At 39.3% G+C, this 19,256-nt stretch overlaps 1 protein-coding gene across 2 annotated transcripts in view; it reads right to left on the reverse strand.

Annotated features, from left to right (window-relative positions):
* Positions 1–517: 517 nt before the first annotated feature.
* MLLT4 (myeloid/lymphoid or mixed-lineage leukemia (trithorax homolog, Drosophila); translocated to, 4) overlaps positions 518–19,256 on the reverse strand; it is an 89,667-nt gene continuing 70,928 nt past the window's right edge. Inside the window, exons 28-32 of one of the 2 annotated variants that reach the window (XM_009701904.1) lie at positions 16,306–17,328; positions 9,541–9,669; positions 7,022–7,313; positions 2,548–2,632; positions 518–1,383 (exon numbers count right to left, since the gene is read on the reverse strand). In XM_009701904.1, the coding sequence (XP_009700206.1) occupies positions 1,239–1,383; positions 2,548–2,632; positions 7,022–7,313; positions 9,541–9,669; positions 16,306–17,328 (1,674 nt within the window). In that variant the 3' untranslated portion in view covers positions 518–1,238. Of the gene's footprint in view, positions 1,384–2,547; positions 2,633–7,021; positions 7,314–9,540; positions 9,676–16,305; positions 17,329–19,256 lie in introns of both variants that reach the window. The other variant, XM_009701912.1, reaches the window with a different exon arrangement.

Here is a 19,256-nt window from a genome sequence, read left to right on the forward strand (position 1 = left end):
ATTAAATAAGGCTATTACAGTGTGAAAAAATAGCTTGAACTGCCAAAAAGGTTTTCAGTACAACGGTAAGAGGGTGTCAGGAAAGCCAGCCAGACTAAAGAAGCTGGCACTGCTTCCTCAGCCTGAGCAGAGAGGGTTCCTTGCCAGCACAGCAGGTCTGTTACAGACCTTACTGACATCCCCACTCCCAGCCAGCACTATTGGATTTGATGCTTCACACTCCAGTCTTTTTTCTCTAACATGCCAGTTCACTCTTCCATAGAGAAAAAAAAATAAATATATTGCTGAACTGATAATGGCGGACTAATCAATACTGCTCCATACCTAATAACTTCTAATCTACCTTTCTCAGAAAACATACGTATCTGTTCTGCTCACTTTGGAATTGGGATCGTTACTCCTCACCTTTAACACATTACTGACATTTTGGTCCTAGCTGATGAGGGGCAGTAGTGTAGCCTACTATCTATTGCTTATGTAATTTTTAATAAAACAATTATCCAAAGGTTTTATCTTCACATTTTTGAAAGTCTGAAGCACATCTAGTGGGGATGCATCAACATACAGACTTTTCCATAACTACAGATAAATTCTTAGGCAACCATTTTAGACCCAACAAATACATAGGACTAGAAATGGTTTTATTCCAAGGTTCTACCTACAGAATGTGTGGTATTCCAGTACTAAATAATGGTAAGATCTGTATTGATATGCTGATCATTCTATGAACACCATACAGTATGTCAAACTTGCATATAATGTCTTATTTAAGGTGGCCCAGATATTGGCTTCCTATCAAACAACCTAAAATACTAATTTCTAGTGCACAGTTTAGTTTAGGCAGTTCAAGCTACTCTCACTCTCTCTGCTCAGCAGCTAAAACAAAAGTGTGTCTGTAAAACACCAGGAAAGAGAACTTATCTTTGACAAGTGCTACTTGGTCTGGTGCGCAAGAACTTAACCCCCAAAACAGAAAGGAAAAAAAAAAGTTACCTTCACGTGATTCATATCTTGAAAATTTTACAGTGCTTTCATTGTATAAACCACAAGCTCCTGGCAAAGTAATCAGTTTTCTTGCTATTGCAACATCTCTAAATCTTAATTAACAGTCTTAGATATAGAGGAATCAAAGTCACTCCTTTCAGAAAACATTCATTTTCTGTTCATTAGTAGTGTGCCCCCCATCTCAATCCCTCAATTTAGAGATCTTCAGTTACAGCTGATAAGGTGCTTTAATCTTATTTTGTGTTCAACTCATTTTCCAGTTCCATTAATTTCCTAGAAGCTTTTACTTTATTGGATACATCCTGACCCTGTGAAAAAAGTCGCTGGCGTTCCCTGAACGTCAAGTTCTCTGGTGCTCCAGGTAAATCTGTTTCTTGACTGGAAAGGGAAAAAAAGTCTTTGTTATAATTCTTATCTACAACATCCTTAAATATAATAATTCTTACTAACATGTATTGACTGGCAGTGGTTTTGACTACAGCAAAAGACTCTCCATTTAGTGTTCTGCAATGTTTCGTTCCTCACACATACCTTTAATTCTGACATTGTGCTACCACTCAGACAAATTAAGTCTACCACTCAGGCTCCTGACCATCTCTGGCACCTTAACATGAATGAAACTGCTTGCCAATTTTCAAAGTGAAGCACAGGTGTAAACTAAGGCGCTGTCTGTATTAGCACAGCATTGCTGTTACGGCTAAATTAGCAAGCCTTTCTGTGGTGGCACATGTCTAGGAAAAAGCACTGGAATACAGAGCTTTTATGTCTTGGTAAACAAAGCTACTAGTACTGAGGTATGCTGTAGCGGCTGCAACACCTCGTGTTCCATTCTATACTGGCAAAGCTTCCAAGTGCAATCGTTGTCTAAGCTCTTGCACTTCTCTCTTACCCTTGTAGCTAACCAACTTCTGTATTATGCGTTTCTGACCACTGCAGTGAAGATCTCAAATCATTCTTAGTTGTAGCTATAACAATACCTTACGTATGTGATGAACCCTCATATAATGAAGCTTTAATATAGGTTTCAATTTCTTCATCAGAAGAGGTTTCACTTGTAGTTCCAAAAGGTCTCTGCTCCGCACACTCCACTGAAACATTAACTACATTTTGAAATGCAGGAACTGGGCTAACAGCTTCTACAGAATCCTAGCCAAGCCCAGCCACATCTTCTGTATGCTACACAGTAAAGCTTGCCACTTGCATATAAGATACAGCTCATGTTATTTATGCTTGCTACAAATTTGGTAAGAATCCCCACTTGAGAAGTACTGTTCAGGTTTATAAATACACCTAAAATAGCTGTTCATTTACAGCGATCACTCAGTGTACTCAGTTGTAGCACTGAAGTGTGCTGTTTGGAAGTAGCGCTTCCGATCACCTAAAGACTTGTGGAGAACTTATTTGTGTTTTACAGTAACTCAGGATACTCCAGAGCCAACTGCAGAACTCTTAAATAGCCCACAGAGCTACAACAACAAGAGAAAATATTGCAGAAGTTAGCCAAGTCAGGGGTATAAAAGTTAATGGACTCCTACACATCACCTTTTAGATCTTTTGTCTCTTGGATCCCGATAAACTTCATGGGCCCCAACAGCTGCTCCTGTAGATCCAGTGTATGAATTTATTCCTTATGCAAAAGAAAAAGTAAGTTGAAGGATTGCAGTTACAGCACAAAAATTTCATACTGTATTTCTTAAAAAAGGTGCAGTGCTTCTTTCGGGAGATAATCTCAAACTAGAATTGGAAATAAATTTAGAAGGTCATCTGATCTCTAGAATATTTCAAACCAGTACGACAAAATTCCACCCGTGCCTCAAAACAGCCATAATTTTTTTATTCCTAAATTTGAGTCAGAACACATTTTGTTTAGATTATCCAGCACATATCAAGGCCTTCATCTTATTATGGCATGTAAGACAAACATGAGAAGTTGTTCAAGGAGATTGATGGAAAGAGCAACACACTTCATTATCCTGTTACAAGCACCACAGGACATAAGTTAGCCACAGCTGCTCTCTTTATGAGGCTAGAAGTAAGCCAAGATTAGTATATACCAAATTTGCAATGTAGCAGAGTCAGAATTTTTGTCCCAGTTTAGTCTGATTAAGTAAACAGTATTACTCAGAAAATGCCCCCTTCCCCCCGCCCTTAAATTTAAATTTCAAGCAAGTATCTTGCAGCACTGCACCTTTAGATGAAATTGATATAACACACAGGTTTTACACATTATATTAATTCTTTCTAAAGGCCACAAGACAAAACCTTTTCTTTCCAATCAAAAAGTTTCAATAATTTAATCTATATTTAAGACCATATTCTCTTAATAACTGTCAGGAAAACAGTAAAAATAAGCATCAGCACAATACTCAGATTTCTCTTCAGACAGTTCTGGTCTCAACATTGTACGTGTTATGTCTTGTGAACCTTCTTCGGTACAAAAGGAAATGTTTGCTTCTTCCACTGGTATATGTAACTTCTCATAAATATTCAATGTAAGAGACATATATGAGGCTGGAACACACAAGCAGGTTTAGCTAGTGTGTTGTAGACTAAATTTTTTCCACCAAAAATTTGTAGCAGACCAAATCATACTAGATATGCCAGGCATACGAAGATTTTTTTTCCTTTCAGACCTGAGTCTTGCATGCATATAACTACTGCTTTCCTACTTTGAAAAGTCTGGATCCACATGCTGCGGTTCACACTTCCACCTGCTTTAGGTGGAAGTTTTGATTTGGGTGTTGCCTTTTTTCTTGGTTAGTTGACAGACCCAATGGTCTTAAGACACCCAGTGGAAGAAGGTACGAGAGCAAAATTTGCAGAAGCGTGGTTTACTAGAGTTAACATTCAGAACAGAAAAGAGCTGTAAAGGACAGTAATGTCACAGAGTCAGCAAGATGGGAGATGGTAAACTGCACAGTGAATTCTGCATTTTGTGCAAACGGCTTTGTACGTTACGCAGGCAGTCTTCATAGAAGCTTGAGCAATCAGGTGAAGTTAACCTGTTCTCATGGCTATTTTAAAAATTATGAAATAAGAGTATTCAGAATTAGTTGTATGGTTTATGAATTAGGTTATTAAAGGCGAAGCATCATACTACAATATTCCTTAATTGTTACCAAAACCCTAACCAAATCTTTGTAGATTGTCCTTCTGATTGCTTTCCAGGAAAAACAAACGCGCACACACAAAAAATATCACTTTCCTGAGATTCATTTTTCCATTAAAATTAACAGAAAGCAGGACTGGGAAATGCAACTACATATGAAATGGCATTCTGGGTTGTGGATGATGGGAGGCAGGAAGAGTGGTGGTGACAACTAGCGACTGATGGTTCCATAGTTACTTAATTCATTACATGTACAGCCTTCAAAGTGCCAAATAAGGAAGGGAAGGAAGGGTCTTTGGAAGCCTACATGTTGTGATGGAAGGCACATTTTATAGTCAGTTTCAAGTAAGAATTTCTAGAAAAAGCAAGTCCTTTGAAAGAACAAAAATTCAGTACAGACATAGGGTACAAAAGTTTCATGTCGGAAGCCCGCCATTTCAGAATATTCCTAAGAGCAAGCTGACAACATAGATAGTCATACTGTTTAAAGAGAATCTTTTCTGCGTATTTCCTGTCTTTAATCTTGTTTTAACTCATTAATTCTTTGTGATGTAAGGTGCTCCTAGAGTCCTTCTGATACAAAATCATGATTTGGGTTCACTGGTTGTGGGTTTGTCAGTGGGATCACATGCATGGAAGGTAAGCATAATGGAATTATTTGCATTGTAATGGTAGCACATAGCGCGTAGTGTACAGTGTATCTACTTATACTCCAGGCTAATGACAACACACTGAAAAGCTAAAACCTTCCCTCACCTTCCTTTAAGATTTGGATCCTATGACAGAGCCAGACAGGAATGACAGACAGGCCTGCAGCATCCATAGGGACTACTACATCATGAGGTTGCAAAGGCAAGACCAGGGTAAATAAACAGGAGTGGGGTTTTTTTGTTTGGTTTGTTGTTGGGTTTGTTGTTTTTTTTTTCCCTCCTTTAAACAAGTATCAGCATAGATACTTTTTATGCAACTTAGGTGCTGTACTGACCCCAAACAGTGAAACTGCGAAGCATCAACTGTATCAGTTGGACAGAAATTGTAACCGAGCTAAACTACTGCCTCTTCAGCAATATTAAAACTACACTATACTGTGCAGAGGTTCTCTTCAGCACTGGAGGCAGTCCAGCTGTAACAGAAGCTAATTTGCCCTGCAAAGGAAAGGGTGCCTTGCTGGAAAACGATGGCTTGAGCCTCAATTGAAAAGGATTCAGACAGGCAGCTCAGAGTATCATGTACCTGGGTGGCCTCATACATACCCTAAATCAGATGCATACACTCCTGCAGCTGGATTAGAAGCGCTCTGACAGAGGCTCATCTGCTCCCTATGACCAGGGCACACCACACCTCTGCTTAAAGAAAGTAAGTGATTTGCATAATTTGTTAGGTGGCCAAAAAGGTGATGAGGGATATACCATATTGTGGACGTTCACATTTGTCATTGAGACTTGAATCCCATGAACAAGTTAGCCATTCAGCTAGAAGCCAGAATAAGCCCTTTCCCTTGCTATCTCAGGCGACTTGCTACCCTTTGCATTTCAGAAGGATGATTTGATCAGCTCAAGTTGGTCATCAGGCACTTGTTGACTTCCAGCATGAGAAAAAAGAACGAACTAGGGGAATGTCATGGCCACTCTTCCCTTCAGAGGAATACAGAAGAAGAAAACAAGTGTAAAGGAAGTGCTGGCAGATGCTGCTATTGAGCGACAAAATATTATATTAATAAACTGCAAATTTATTAGTGAGAACTACACAGACATGTACTCAAAGAGTAAAGTACGTAAGATTCCTCCTATATGGCAGCAGTTTAAAAAAAATTAGCACAGAACTTTGGACTGAATTAGCTCTGAATTAACAAGTATAGCTAAACTAGTTCATGAATATAGCTAAACTAGTACTCTGCAGATAAAATATGGTGCTAAAGTTACTAGGAGCTAGAGCTGTACTTGAAATTAAACTCCATTACGGTTGCCCACTTGGAGTTATAAAAGAAACAAGATGAGGAGATAAATACAGGGGTGTTGAAGGGGAGGGAAGGAGTAAGGCAAAAAGCACTAAGATGAAATTTAGATTTTTGTCTCTCTTTGCAAGAAAACTGCACTGTACAAACCAGAAGTACAGGAACGGTGCCTAATATGTAAAAGCACCTGCATGTCCTGTATGTCTCTTGGCGCTTCTATATTTAAGAGCTACGTCTACAAAGGTCATTTTTAAAGCCATTTGCACACACTATTAAAAGAGAGAACCCTGATACCAATAATAAAAGCAGAAGATAAGCTCTGTCCATGAACCCATCAGAAAAGGTTTCCTGTGTTCAAGAAAGGTGCACTTCCAGATGCCCTGAGTAAACAGTGGTCAGTCATACAAAACAAATCACTGAAAGATACAGAGTGAAAGCCAAAACCAACAGTACTTTGAATTGGTTGAGTAACAGTTAAAATAATTTCTGATTCATTGTGTGAAAGATGGAATTTTTGCTTTTGAAGAGTTTGGGTAAGGAACAAAGAAATTTGAGAGATCAAAACAGTTAAAAATCGGAGGATTTGTATTAATATCAGGATTTAAGTTAGATCACCATAGTGAAAATAGCGATTAAGTGGGGGGGGAGAAATCACAAAGGAAGCAATTCAGTCCACAGCACCAGAGTGGAAAACGTGAGGATAGTTCTGTAGAGATGACTGATTTCATGGTGTCTACCTTTAGAGCTGCTGGCATGGATGATGCTCGGTTTGTTTGGTGGGGGCGGGGGTTTGGCAGTAGTACTGTTGGCATTGACTGGAGGTGACTGGAATGAGTTGGAAAGAAAGAGGCCATCTGAAACTGGGCGAGGCTGGCGGGAGGGCTGCTGTGGTTTAAGGGTGGCAGGAGGAAAGTCACCATAAGATTTTCTTGTGCTGGAGTACTTATCCTGACCTGCTAGATTGGAATCCTCCTCCTCCTCATCATCATCATTGTATGCAACAAACTTGGCAGTATAAATCGTGTCAGGGGAGAGGACCTGTGTTTTGAGGTAAGAGGTGTTTCGCTGAGGTGGGGGAGGAGGAGCGTTAGATGAAGGGGTTGGGGATGGGAGTTCATATTCCCGTGGAAGCGGAGGTCTGTACAGACCAGGCTCGTCAGGTTCCAGTAATCTTCGTTCTGCTTCATCGTGCTGCCTGCGCCTTTCAGCCTCTAAGCGACTGTAATACTCCTCTTCCTGTCGCCTCTGTAAGTCCAGAGGAAACAGAAACACGGTGGTCAGAAAGACAGACATTTCGATCTAAGAGAAATTTTAAGTTTTCCATCACCAAGTTACAAACGTCTTTTTTTGTCTCCTTTTCTGGCAATAAGCAAGGCATCTACATGGGCTCATATGAAAAATAGTTACTACTATTTTAAAAAAAAAAAAAAGCAGTCGTCCTGTAACACAGTGTTGCTGTTCTTTCCGGATTTACCACTGCTTGTGGTAACTAAGGCAACTGCCTGTGTGAACTAAGGGTGATTCCAGCATTTATTACTCAAAATGTAACTACAGTTAATAAGGGGTAGATTTACTAAAGCTGTAAAGAATCTGTGGGAGAGGAAAATAACTAAAATTAACTACCACCTTAAAAAAGGAACTTTGTAGTTTTGCTCCATGCTTATACAATGTAAATTAATCAACAGAGTCTTGGAATAGATGAATCCTAAACAAAGGTTCTAGTATAAATACCAGGAAAACTGCTTTCACATAGAAATCAAATTACAAAGAACTTTTCTAAAACAGACATCAAACAACTGTTTTTAAAAAACATTTATAAAAAAACAAATTAAAAAACCTATGCTAATGATATTTATATGAGGCTATTGACCATTTAAAAGGCCATGAAATATCTTCTGTGTGTTTTTCCAGTTTAAAAGATTTTTTTACTGTTTTTAAACTAAATAGCATTTAATTCTCTTCAGCTCTTGTCTAAGCCACATTGTAAATTAATACAAGGGTCTATTCAGTAGTTTGATAAGGAACGAAAACGTGTATTTAGAAACTGTATGTTACAAAAAACCTTTTGTCTGAGAATAGTATAACTTCTGCTGGGAATATATGACATTTTGAACAACGATCCTTTCTGTTTTTAATCCATGTGTTTAAAAAAAAAAATCTACCTTATCTGCTCAACACCGTGAGTCAGTTATCCTTAAAAAAATAAATACATAAACCTGATCTTGCTCATCTAGAGCAAAGGCATGAAATTCCTCTCCTTGTACTACTCTCTAAAACCACTGTAGTGGTCAGATGGTACCGAGTTCCGAGTTGGTAGATGTAGAAATGCCTTGGTCAAGACCTGTCAGTGAAAATCCTTTCAAGTGTGTGATCCAAATGTCATTTGGCTGCATCATTGTCAGAAATTAAGAAAGCCTTGGTTGGTTTTTTGGTTGCCTTTTTTTTTTCTTTACATTTTCTACAGTGTATTTTTAAATACTTTCCTCAGTCAGATACGCCTTCCTCACTTTTCACCTATAACCATCCCCGCTTCTACTCATGAACCCACACTACTCATGGAACACAGTCTAACAAAGCTTGAAAACAACCTTGAAAAGAAATGAACAAAGTGAATATATCCAAGGTTGGTTTGTTGTTTTTTTTTTTAAAATATATTTGCTCAGTCTTCCAAAATGGAATTTCTCTCAACATTAAAAGCTAGCCCTCTTTTTTCATTCTGAAGTCAGTGTTACCAACAGGCAAGTCTTCAATCTGAACAAAAGTAAACATTCTTTCTCTAGGAAGAAGAGGGTCTTAACAAGCATGCTAAGAGTCAAATTAGGTGCTTTGTCTTCCAGTTTTGAACAATAAAGCTTCTCAAATTCATGTATAATGTTAATGAACCCAGAAGTCCGAATTTTTAGAATCTGTTTGATTGCACAGTGACTTATCTGCTGAAATTATTTACTTCCTTCCTAGAAACCAATTCCCTTTCCTCCCATAGTCCAAATATAAAAGACAACATAGAGTACTCATCTCCACTCCACTGTATTTCATATTTCTCTCTCTTTTTCTGTATAAAACAGTTACTGCAAAAATATTTAAGTGCTGTCTCTGAGATAGAGCAAAACCCAACGCCATTAACTCAGCCATTATCATAAAGAAGGTAGGCAAGTCATGTTGAGGGCGGAAGGAAAGCAGGAGGTAAGTGATTTCTGCTGTAACTTTCAGAAGAGGCTCTGAAGGCAAGCCCTTGCCACTCCTAAAAACCTTCAGCCAGTAATCCTACGGTACTATTTCTGCAATCCCAGTCAAGTCTGGCCACCACAAATGGGCTGTTTAATTACTTTTTGGTTTAGATTAGATAAACTGAAGCCTTGGGCCATGACCCTTATGACTAGGGCTAGTGTGTTTAACCCCTGGTGACCCAACACTGAGCCAGGCCAAAGAGAAGAGGCCGGTAAGAACCCAGCAGCACTCAGAAGACCACAACCTTTTCTTCAGCCTCTCTTCTGGTCCGCTCCTCCTCTTGCTGCCGGCGCTCTTCTTCCTGCCTGGCCCTGTCTTCCGCTTCTCGTTTGCGCATTTCTTCCAATTGTTGCTGCCTTCTGCGTTCTTCATCCTGTAACTAACAGAGATACATCTGTAATTTTTTTGTCACTCATGTGAGCAAGATGGGTCAAAAAAAAAAAGTAACCTGAGCATTTGCATCTAAAAGTAAGTCATTCAGTAGAAAATGCTATACTACAGATAAAGCAATATAATTTCCAGCTGTTAAGAGTATGCTTTGTTACATTGGTTTCCCTAAAATCCCTAATTAAAAAAAAGAAAAAAAGATATGCACAGAATCACATACATAAAAACACAAAACGCGCAGGGAGACATTTTCAGCAGTCATATATGAACCCCTAGCAGAAGACTGAGGTGACTCACGTTCCAGACAGCTTCAGCAACCACAGTCTCATAGGTACAGTAAAGTGAAATTAAATACTTGGAACCAACAGTCCACAGCTCTAGCAGCCAATTGGTTTTTCATTTTGGATTAGTATTTAAGCACCGGAAAATCATGACTCATTAGTCAAAGGGTCAATCCATTTAAAGTAACAGGCTCATTCAGCCAGTCTGCAAATAGTCTCGGGAGATAAATAAAATCTCCCACTGTATCTGCAACAGATGTGTTTTGGAAAAAGCAGAGAGTGAGGCAAAGAAATCTTTGACTGCTGAGGTTAAACAGCTCACATGAACAACTGATGTCCAACAGACAATGCTATTTTATATATGCTTATGATAAACACTGCACAGATAAGAAAACTGAGCAACAATCCAAACTGTGCATGATTCTCTAAAGCTAACAGTATCTAAGCCCTTGATGGACAGGAATATTCACTGGCACAATAATATTCACAGGTAGAAATCAACTGGACTACATGCTGTGTTATTTCTTACTGCAGCATATGTTTTAAAGTGATTCCCCCCCCAACACCCCCCCCAAGATCTTTTATACTGATTGGTATAAATCAGTAAATCATTGGATCTTCCTATAAGCTGCCTGTAACACGGACACTTCTCTCCTCCTGGATTTTTTTTTACAATCCAGTTTCATTTACAGAGAAAGGCCCTTAAGACACAAAGCAATAACGATACGGTAAGAGAAATTTAGTTTTAATAGACCTTGTGAGGACAACTTTCATGTAGGTATCTCTCTCCCCTCAGTTAATTAACAGGTAGTGTGCTTTAAAGCAGATTATGTTTCCTAATCAATTTTCCAATCCATTCTAAAAATGAACTATTTTTGGAGGGGACTAATTTTCTGGTAATTATTTCCCACAACTGTTCAGGTAGTATTTGTGTTATGGGTATCTTCCGACCTTGTACAAGAGGCAATTTTGAAAACATTTGCATCCTACATCTTTAGACAGCTATACAGACTAATTGCAGTGAAATCACCTCTCGTTTGAAGTGTTAAAACCCACCATTTTTGAGCATGAAAGCTAAAGAACAAAATTAATTCATTTAATTTAGGCAGTAATTTGGCAAATGTATACCAGAGGATGCCACCCCTTCTTTAGGGCTAAAACTTTTGTAATTACTAACTGAAAACAACATAAAGATAGAGATCAAGCTCAGTATATATGGCAGAGCAGGGAATAAAGTAGTTAACCAACTCCCTGCTTGGATTAAGACCTCTTCATGTCTTGGTTATTTAAGAGACATTATTTTAGCAAAGGAGATAGTATTGCTGTCAAAAGGAAAGACAGCTAGTAATGCAAAAGAGTTTACAGAAGAGAAGTAATTTCCTCTTTAAAAAAAAAACAGAAAAAAAAGAGGCAAAAACTGCACAGTGAAAAAATACAAGAAAATTCCTTGACTCTGTCCCAACTGCATTTAGAGAAAAACTCTGAACATGGCAGTTACTGATCCCAGGTTACGGCATGGATGTCATTTTGCTTAGTAGCAAATATTGCTATTCAAATGCATTTAAACAAGAAAATATTTCAAACTAAATGAAAGGGGAAGTAGGACTCGTTCGTTTTATTTTCTTGTGACCTTAACTAAAGCAAGAAGGGAAAACTGGGCAGGGTGCCCACCTGGGAACCGTTGTCAACATCTGAACCGTAACAATTGCAAAGACAACCATATCCAGGTCAGAGGCTGTTCTAAACATAATACCTTGTAAAAAGGCCAAACACTCTATGTAAGGCACAAGCGGGAATACAGCAACTATTAAGAGAGTCACATTTCATTTCTTTATGATTAGTAACTAGCCTCTACTTTGGAGCATTCCCGATCAAGGCCAGGAGCGGTGGGGATGGCGAGGCATGCCAGAGCACTTGCAGGCATTTCTGTTTGTAACTGTGTACAACAGTACCCAATTCAAACTTCATCCCAAATTTTCAAGACACTAAGGAAAATAAGCTTCACATCCCATTTCTAGTAAGAGGGCTATTAGATTCCCACGTTGAATATTTCGCTTCAATACTTCTCTATCTCAATTAGTCTAGGTCTCAAGTTTTCATGTGATTTACCGTACTTCCAGGTTTTCTCCAAAGCAGCACATGTTTATATTGTAACAGGCAGAAACAACTGACCCATACAGCTAGAGTGAGGGAGAAAAGCATTCTCCCAGCTGTAACTGAGCGAAGCAGCTAAGCACAAAGCACCAGTTCTTTCCTCCATGCTTTGTCCCAGCTCTGCTGCAAACTGCCAACAGTTTGCTTAGCTGCACAGCTCTGTTCCCCATCCACTTGCAGCACTATTCCTACCTAAGAGAGCAAAAAAAGCCATCTTTCTTCTGAGCTATTGCTCCTCGTAAAGGAGACGATGGGCTGATTCGTATCAGAAATGTTAAGATATTCATGGGATTGGCAGGCATCCAGGAAGTCTTGGATTCCAGACAAAATTCATTTCTCCAAGCACCGCTTAGAACGGTTTAAAAGATGCTCCAGAAGAACTTTAAATTTATACCTATTTATGACAGCTAAAGCTGGGTCAGATCTGTTAGTGGCCTGGGGAATTTAAAAAGACAAACACTAGCCAAGTTGCTAATTCACACATTAACTATTCATTGCCGTCCATCAGCCTTGTAATTAGCAGAACAGCTATCACCAATGCTTATGTTAGACATACGTAAAAAGCATTGAGTATTCAAAAGTGTATTTTTTTTTTTCTAGAAACAAAGAAGTAATTACTTGGGTACGTGAGGTGGCATAGGATAGGTGTAACTATACCCAGAAAGTCATGTGAACAGTATGAAAATGATGAAATTAGGAAAAAGAGGTATTTGCTGGGTGTAGCATTCAACATCATCTATTTCAGAAGTAGCTTGCTTTCTTTTTTTAAAGCCAAATTTATTAACATCATAAATCCTTGACTGATTCAGGCCATGGATGCATCTAACGCAGTATTCTGCAACCATGGCAAGAAGAGCTGCACACAGGCCTGGCCATTTCTTCCAGTATTTCCCCAGCATTCAGCATGGTACTAGAGATGTCAGCTGGTATAGCCTTGTGTAATCTTTTGAGTAGCTGTTTACAAGCGTGATGTCAATCAATTTGTCTAATCCATTTTTAAAGCTGATGATACTGTCTGCCTTCACAACCTCCTGTCGCAGAAAGATCCAGAAGTTTACAGCCTGCTTGGCGAAGTACTTTATCTATCCAGTTGCAGCTCCAGGGACCAAGGCTTAAGCAAAAAAACCCAAAACACAGGAGTAGTAAGAAGAAAAAATATTGATAGGTACTAAGTCTGAAAAATCCATGACTCCTGGCTTGTCTGTTAATTCAGAAAGCTGAGATGCTTCACCTGTTTCACTGCTGTCAACTGCTTAATGCTCACGTACCACACAGATACAAAACCGAACACCTTAGATAAAGTTATCTGAAGTATGCATTTTCAAAGGTGATTTTTCTTTCTAAAATAAAGCAGGGCCAAATATCCAAATCCATATTTTGAACAGATGCATTTACAGTTTTTTCCACCAGCACAAATGATTTATACTAACAGGACTCGCAAGCATTACCTTTCTTTCAAACTGGTATACTGATTACATAGAAATACACTTTGAAGGGGATGTATTTCTTCTAGAGAAGACTACAGAACTCTTCTTCCATGTACCCATTTCCAATGAGAGCAATAAAATACAGAATTAGCTGGAGTCATAGCAATTACTGCTCCAGTTTGAAAGCTTGTCATGTTTTTAGATGCAAGAGAATGGTATTAACCAATTGAAACTGAAATTATATGGTAACTTAACAATTGCATGTTTATGTGACCTACTTGGAAATATTAGTTCAGAAGTAACTTTTGACTTTACAATCCATTTTTACATTAATGAGAAAATTGTAACACCTGTAAACAACAGGGTTTCAGCATGTGCCGAAACAGTATGCTGTATTATTAGGCTCTCAGGACAATTTCACTTCAAATTGGAAAGGAATGGTGTTGCTAGAGCTCTTCTAAAACCTGCAGGAGTGGGGAAGGGAAAGGAGGAAATCTTACCTCACAGTCTGTTGATTCAAAGTTCTTACTAATATTTTATAAACACAATTGCACAAAATGTCAAATATGCAGTTTTATATTAGATCACTGCTACAACAAACAAATCAAGCCTGCAAGCAGAACATAATATCTAAAAGGAAGCAAACATAGGGAAAGGAGTCACCCACATCTGCAAACATTCAAGTGCATGCTTACAGTTAACTTACTGCTTATTATATCATAATGATTTCTGAACACCCAAAGATGTCAAATCATCATCCAAAGCACACAGGGTGGTTATTAATAATCTCAGGAATTGAAATAGGAAAGAGATATTGAAGAGAAAGAAACAAACATACCAAATCTAGAACAGAGATTGCTGGCACAGCAGTCTGCTGCAGGGAGTAAGAAAGGGGAAAAAAAGAAAGATGCACAGTGAAAATAAAGATAGGTTAGACTTGTGCTATTTCAAAAGCATGTTCTTTTATTTGTTAAGTCAGCTGCTTTAGAGCGAGGAACTGAATTGACATAATCCTGAAATACAGAAGTGAAAACAATCCAGTAATCTGAAATTTTTATCAGTATTCATTTGACTTTCAAAACCTCAGTATTTCTCCAGAGATGCTGCTTATTGCATCTCTAGTAGTATAGACAGTGAAACGTAACCAAAACGCAAACATTACTTCAGTTCAAGACAACTGTTGTTTTTTAGTTTCAAAATGTTCCAAAATGCTGGAAGAACTTTATGCACAAATAGTATTTTAAATCCAGCACTTGCAGAGAAGACTGATATAATGTTATGCAATACGACTGGCTTTCTATTAATGACACATGGCTTTTTTAGCCTTGCTACAGTAAAATTTTAAAGACACTGTTTGTTAAAATGGCAGTTGTACATGGATTTTTTTTTAATGCCCATAGGTAACTGCCTATGTGCTACAAATAACACGTTAGCGATGCTGGGCTTTAATGCAACCTGTTTGCCAAAGATATATTTAGCTTTTCCTTTCTTCAGTTTCCAAGTTTGAGGTATCTATTGTTTTACACAGTAATAAAGTTAGCCACAAGAAAAAAAGAAAGCAATGCAGACTGCAGCAAATATGAGAAGAGTAAGCTTAGGAAATCAAGCTGCCAAAACAATCCTGAACTCAAATACTACTCAAGCCAATAGCTATTTCTGAATGTCAAAACAAGCATGTCCAAACATTTCTCAAGAATTAAAAATTGCTATCACAGAATGAAGTCAACTTTTCAAGAGAAACAAACAGAAGACACTCAGCACATTACAGAGCTAGGTTTTAAGCCTGTCAAAGCATAGCTGTTGGTATGTAACTTTGGTATCTGGGTTATTATTCAGAAAAGAAAAACCAATTTTCCTATAGAAATTGTTTCTCAGTAACAACAGACTTAACAGACTCTGAGAGACAACAGCCACCAGCAGCGATAAAAACTTCACCATACTACTCAGTTGTGTTGTACTATTACATATATTATGAGTTTTTACAGTACTGAAGCTAAGGTAAGCAAACCATGTCAGATATTGATTAAACTGGACACCATGCAAAATGCAGGTATGTGCAAGCTCGAGCCCTAGCCAGGGTGTATTAGTTGTTACAACACCCAAAACCACACGGCTCAAGCTAATGCTTCCCCCCCGCACTGCTGGGGTCACCGCTGAGGTGGTGGTAAAGGCAGAGGGAGCAGCTGCCTTATACCCCAGCTTTTGCTTGGAGCAGACCAGCAAGGTGGAATCTCAGTTCAGTTCACTGTTCCCTGGAAACAGCATGCATTCGGTGTCTGTGTTCAGGTCCAAGACTATAAATAAGAACTCTTAGAGGTAAATATATTTGGGGAGGGGGGGCGGGGGGAAGGAAAACCCCCCCCAAACTGTTTTTGTTCCTGATTCTCCTGCAGACATTTATCATTTCAAATGGTTTTGCTTACCTTCCTGTAAGCAAACTCCTGCCATATTTAACCTTCTAATCCTACTCCAGGTACATGGCAAAAATCCCTTCATCCAAAGGGAATTTCTTTCCTTACAACCAGAAAAGTAAATTCGACTGCCAACTTGGATTCTGTAATAGGTGGCTATGATACTTTCATAATACGTCACTTAACTGGTGAAGCCACTGTAAGCTAGCAATTTTAAAATTCAAGGTATTTAAGAAAGCTTCATCCTCCTTTACCCTATAACATCATCAAAATACTCTGACGAAGCCAGAGAACCCACCAAGATATATATTTACAATACTTTTATCTAGAAAGTATTATCCCCTTTTACCCTTGCTCTTCTTTCTGCCTCCAGGCGCTGCATGATGAGCATAGTATCCACATCATCATCCTCCTCTTCATCATCATCTTCATCCTTTTGCTTTGATTCCTGAAGTCGCTTTTGGAACTGCCACTCAAGCATGAGTTTGCGGAGGCGGTCGTTTTCTTCTGCCGTACGATCAGGTTTGTTCTGAAGGTCCTGAATCTCTTTACTCAGCATGTCCACAATGTGCATCTGTTGCTGCTTCTCCAGTTTCTCCTTAGCATCCCGTTTCCAGGGATCTGGAGAGAGGCTATCACTAGAGGACAGTTCTTCTTTGCTAATAGTAATGTACTGCAGATCTCTCCGCTCAATAGTCCGAGGCTGCTGTTGGGGCTGCAACTCTCGAATGACTGTTTCTTGAGGCCTCTGCAAAGTTGAAGGTTTTTCTGATTTCACTTGCTGAAGGGAAACAGGAGGAACCACAGGCTGAGCAGGAATTAGTGGCTGAGAACGCATTTGGCCCAGTTTTCTCTCCTGCTCACGACGTTTCCTTTCTCTTTCTTCTTCCAAACGTGCCTTTTCCTTTTCATACCACCTCTGATGCTCTTCTCTTTTTTTACGCTCAGCAGCAGCTACCTGGGAGGACGCTTGTGCTCCTACCTGATTTGGAGGAGGAGGGGGAGGCAGAGGCAAATCCATTTGTAGTTCATCAAATTCAGCTGCATAATGCACTGGAGGAGGTGGTGGTGGAGGGGGAAGATCTGTTCTGATGGGCTGGGAAATGGCCACTGGAGTCGGCTGGCTAGTAGCTGGAGTTTTCCAACGGCCAGGTCCACTTTTAGTTAAACAAGAGCCAGGCGAGACCGGTTTGGATGAATGGTTCAGGTGCTCTTGGCTAGATGTGCTAGAATCCACAGATGAATTCATCCACTGATCGCTGTCTGACTTCCGATCAATGTACTCTACATCCTTCCGTATAACAACTTCCAAACGATTCCTCTCCGGCTGGAAAACTTTATCTCGGAGTTCTTCCTGGGAACGAGCTACACGCTAGAAAAAAGTAAACAAGGCATGTATTTCATAGTCCATCTATATTAAAACATATTGGAAAATGGCTCACAAATCGCATTCTTATTACTGAAGGTAATTACTTATAGTGAATTTCAGCATTTCCATGCCCAGTAAGTTTCCCAAAACGAACACTAAAATACTCTTCTCAGTCTTTTTAACTCATTCAAGTGATGGAAGACTTTGCAAGCTCTGAAATGCCTGGAAACCCGGACTGGGAGGAGGGATGAATGCAAAATGGAGTTGAAGCTGAAAACCTCCCCAGGCTCGCACAATTTCTCAGGACTATCCCTGCCACCCCCTCCCCTACATGTGAGCCCGAGAGTCTTGGCAGCCCGGAACAGCAGCGCAGGCATACCAGCTCTGCCAGGCAGGCTTCAACTGCCTTGACTGAATATTTTTCCTACTGGGAAGGCAAAGAGAAAGGCTGCTGAGGGAGAGGACAGGGGAGCCTCTGCCCACCCTCCTCCATTAACAGGCAAAATGACCGGCAGGCAGCTCTCAGGACTATAGTGCCAGTCACGGGTACAGAATCTGGGCATCAGGTCTAATTCTACGTGCTCTTGGGGCACGGGTGGGTTGGTCTGCGCTTTTGTCACTTTTTTTTTTAGTGCATCAAACACCAAGTCTTTTTTTTATACAAGCTCAGGGTCTCACTGCACTGAACAACCTCCTGAAAAGGAATACTGGACCATAAATCAGGGTTATCAAATCTGTTAAGGTATTTCTTGAAGCAAGTATTCATACTTTGAATGTTAGGAACTACTAAGCACTGAACACATAATGTACTGATTATCAACAACTGAGAGAAGACTAACAAAGCAAACTCCTTTTCTTTTTCCTCCATCAATGACCTTAACCATGACCTCTAAAGAATGCCTGCTTTGAGATGAACAAGAGTATTTTTTATGCTCTATTAGTCCAGCAGAGCTGAACACACAGCTATTTGTGTTAGATTTGCTGTAAAGATGCACCTAGCCAAACAGTTTGCTAATGCCTTCAGAACAGAAAAGCAGCATTTCCTATCAGTCAGTAGCTTACAGCAGCATTTTTTCTTACAAGCCCAGTTCTCACTGTAAAGATTAAAAGGATATTTTAAAAAAAAAGTTTAAAAAGTCTATTTTCTTCTAATTTTCAACTTAAAAGAACTATTGGATGGTGGGGAAAAACTGTGTACACTTTCAATGCTTGTAAGGAGCTAAAGCTTCTAGCTGTTCGCTTTTGAAAATGCTTTTCTGCACTGCACCCAGCCTAAAGACCATAGTTCAAATTTGCTATCTGTCAATAACTTCAGCAGATGGGCTTCACCTCACCAGTTTTAACCACCTCATCCAAGCTACTCACTTGACCCTGTCTTAAGCAGGGGAGAGATGCATGTCCAGGCAGCAATTCACCCCATTAATACAAATGGGTAGGAACCATTCTCTGGAGGTACGAGCCTCCCCTGTCCCATCACTGACAGAAAGAGCTTGGACCTTAACTATGCAGCTAAGATTATGCGAGGTGAAATCATGAAACGTGAAGGAGTTAAGCACGGAAATTCAGCAAAATACTTCCATAGCTATTTGCCACAGTCATTTAACTTGCAGCATCCTCCCATTCTCCTCGGGTATAACACCTATTTTCTTAACAGCTGAAATAATTAGGATTTGGTATCCATAATACTGAATTAAAAAAAAAAGCACTAAGCTTTTATTCAATTGACTTTTTACTGAATTCACTTGCTGATACATGTGAGAGTAATCAATAATCAAGCCTTACTTTGCTCTAATGACACAATCTGAAGATAATTTACATGACACTGCTTTTCTAAAAGTAAAGCATACTGAGCCTGGTGTAAGGCTCTCCTTTTATCACAAATTAAGAAATAGCAAAAAAAAGTTTTCTGTCTATATTTTTAAGTCTCTAGT

The sequence above is a fragment of the Cariama cristata genome, unplaced genomic scaffold (genome assembly GCF_000690535.1).
Source record: "Cariama cristata isolate BGI_N322 unplaced genomic scaffold, ASM69053v1 scaffold13400, whole genome shotgun sequence".
In the NCBI taxonomy this organism is placed as follows: domain Eukaryota; kingdom Metazoa; phylum Chordata; class Aves; order Cariamiformes; family Cariamidae; genus Cariama; species Cariama cristata.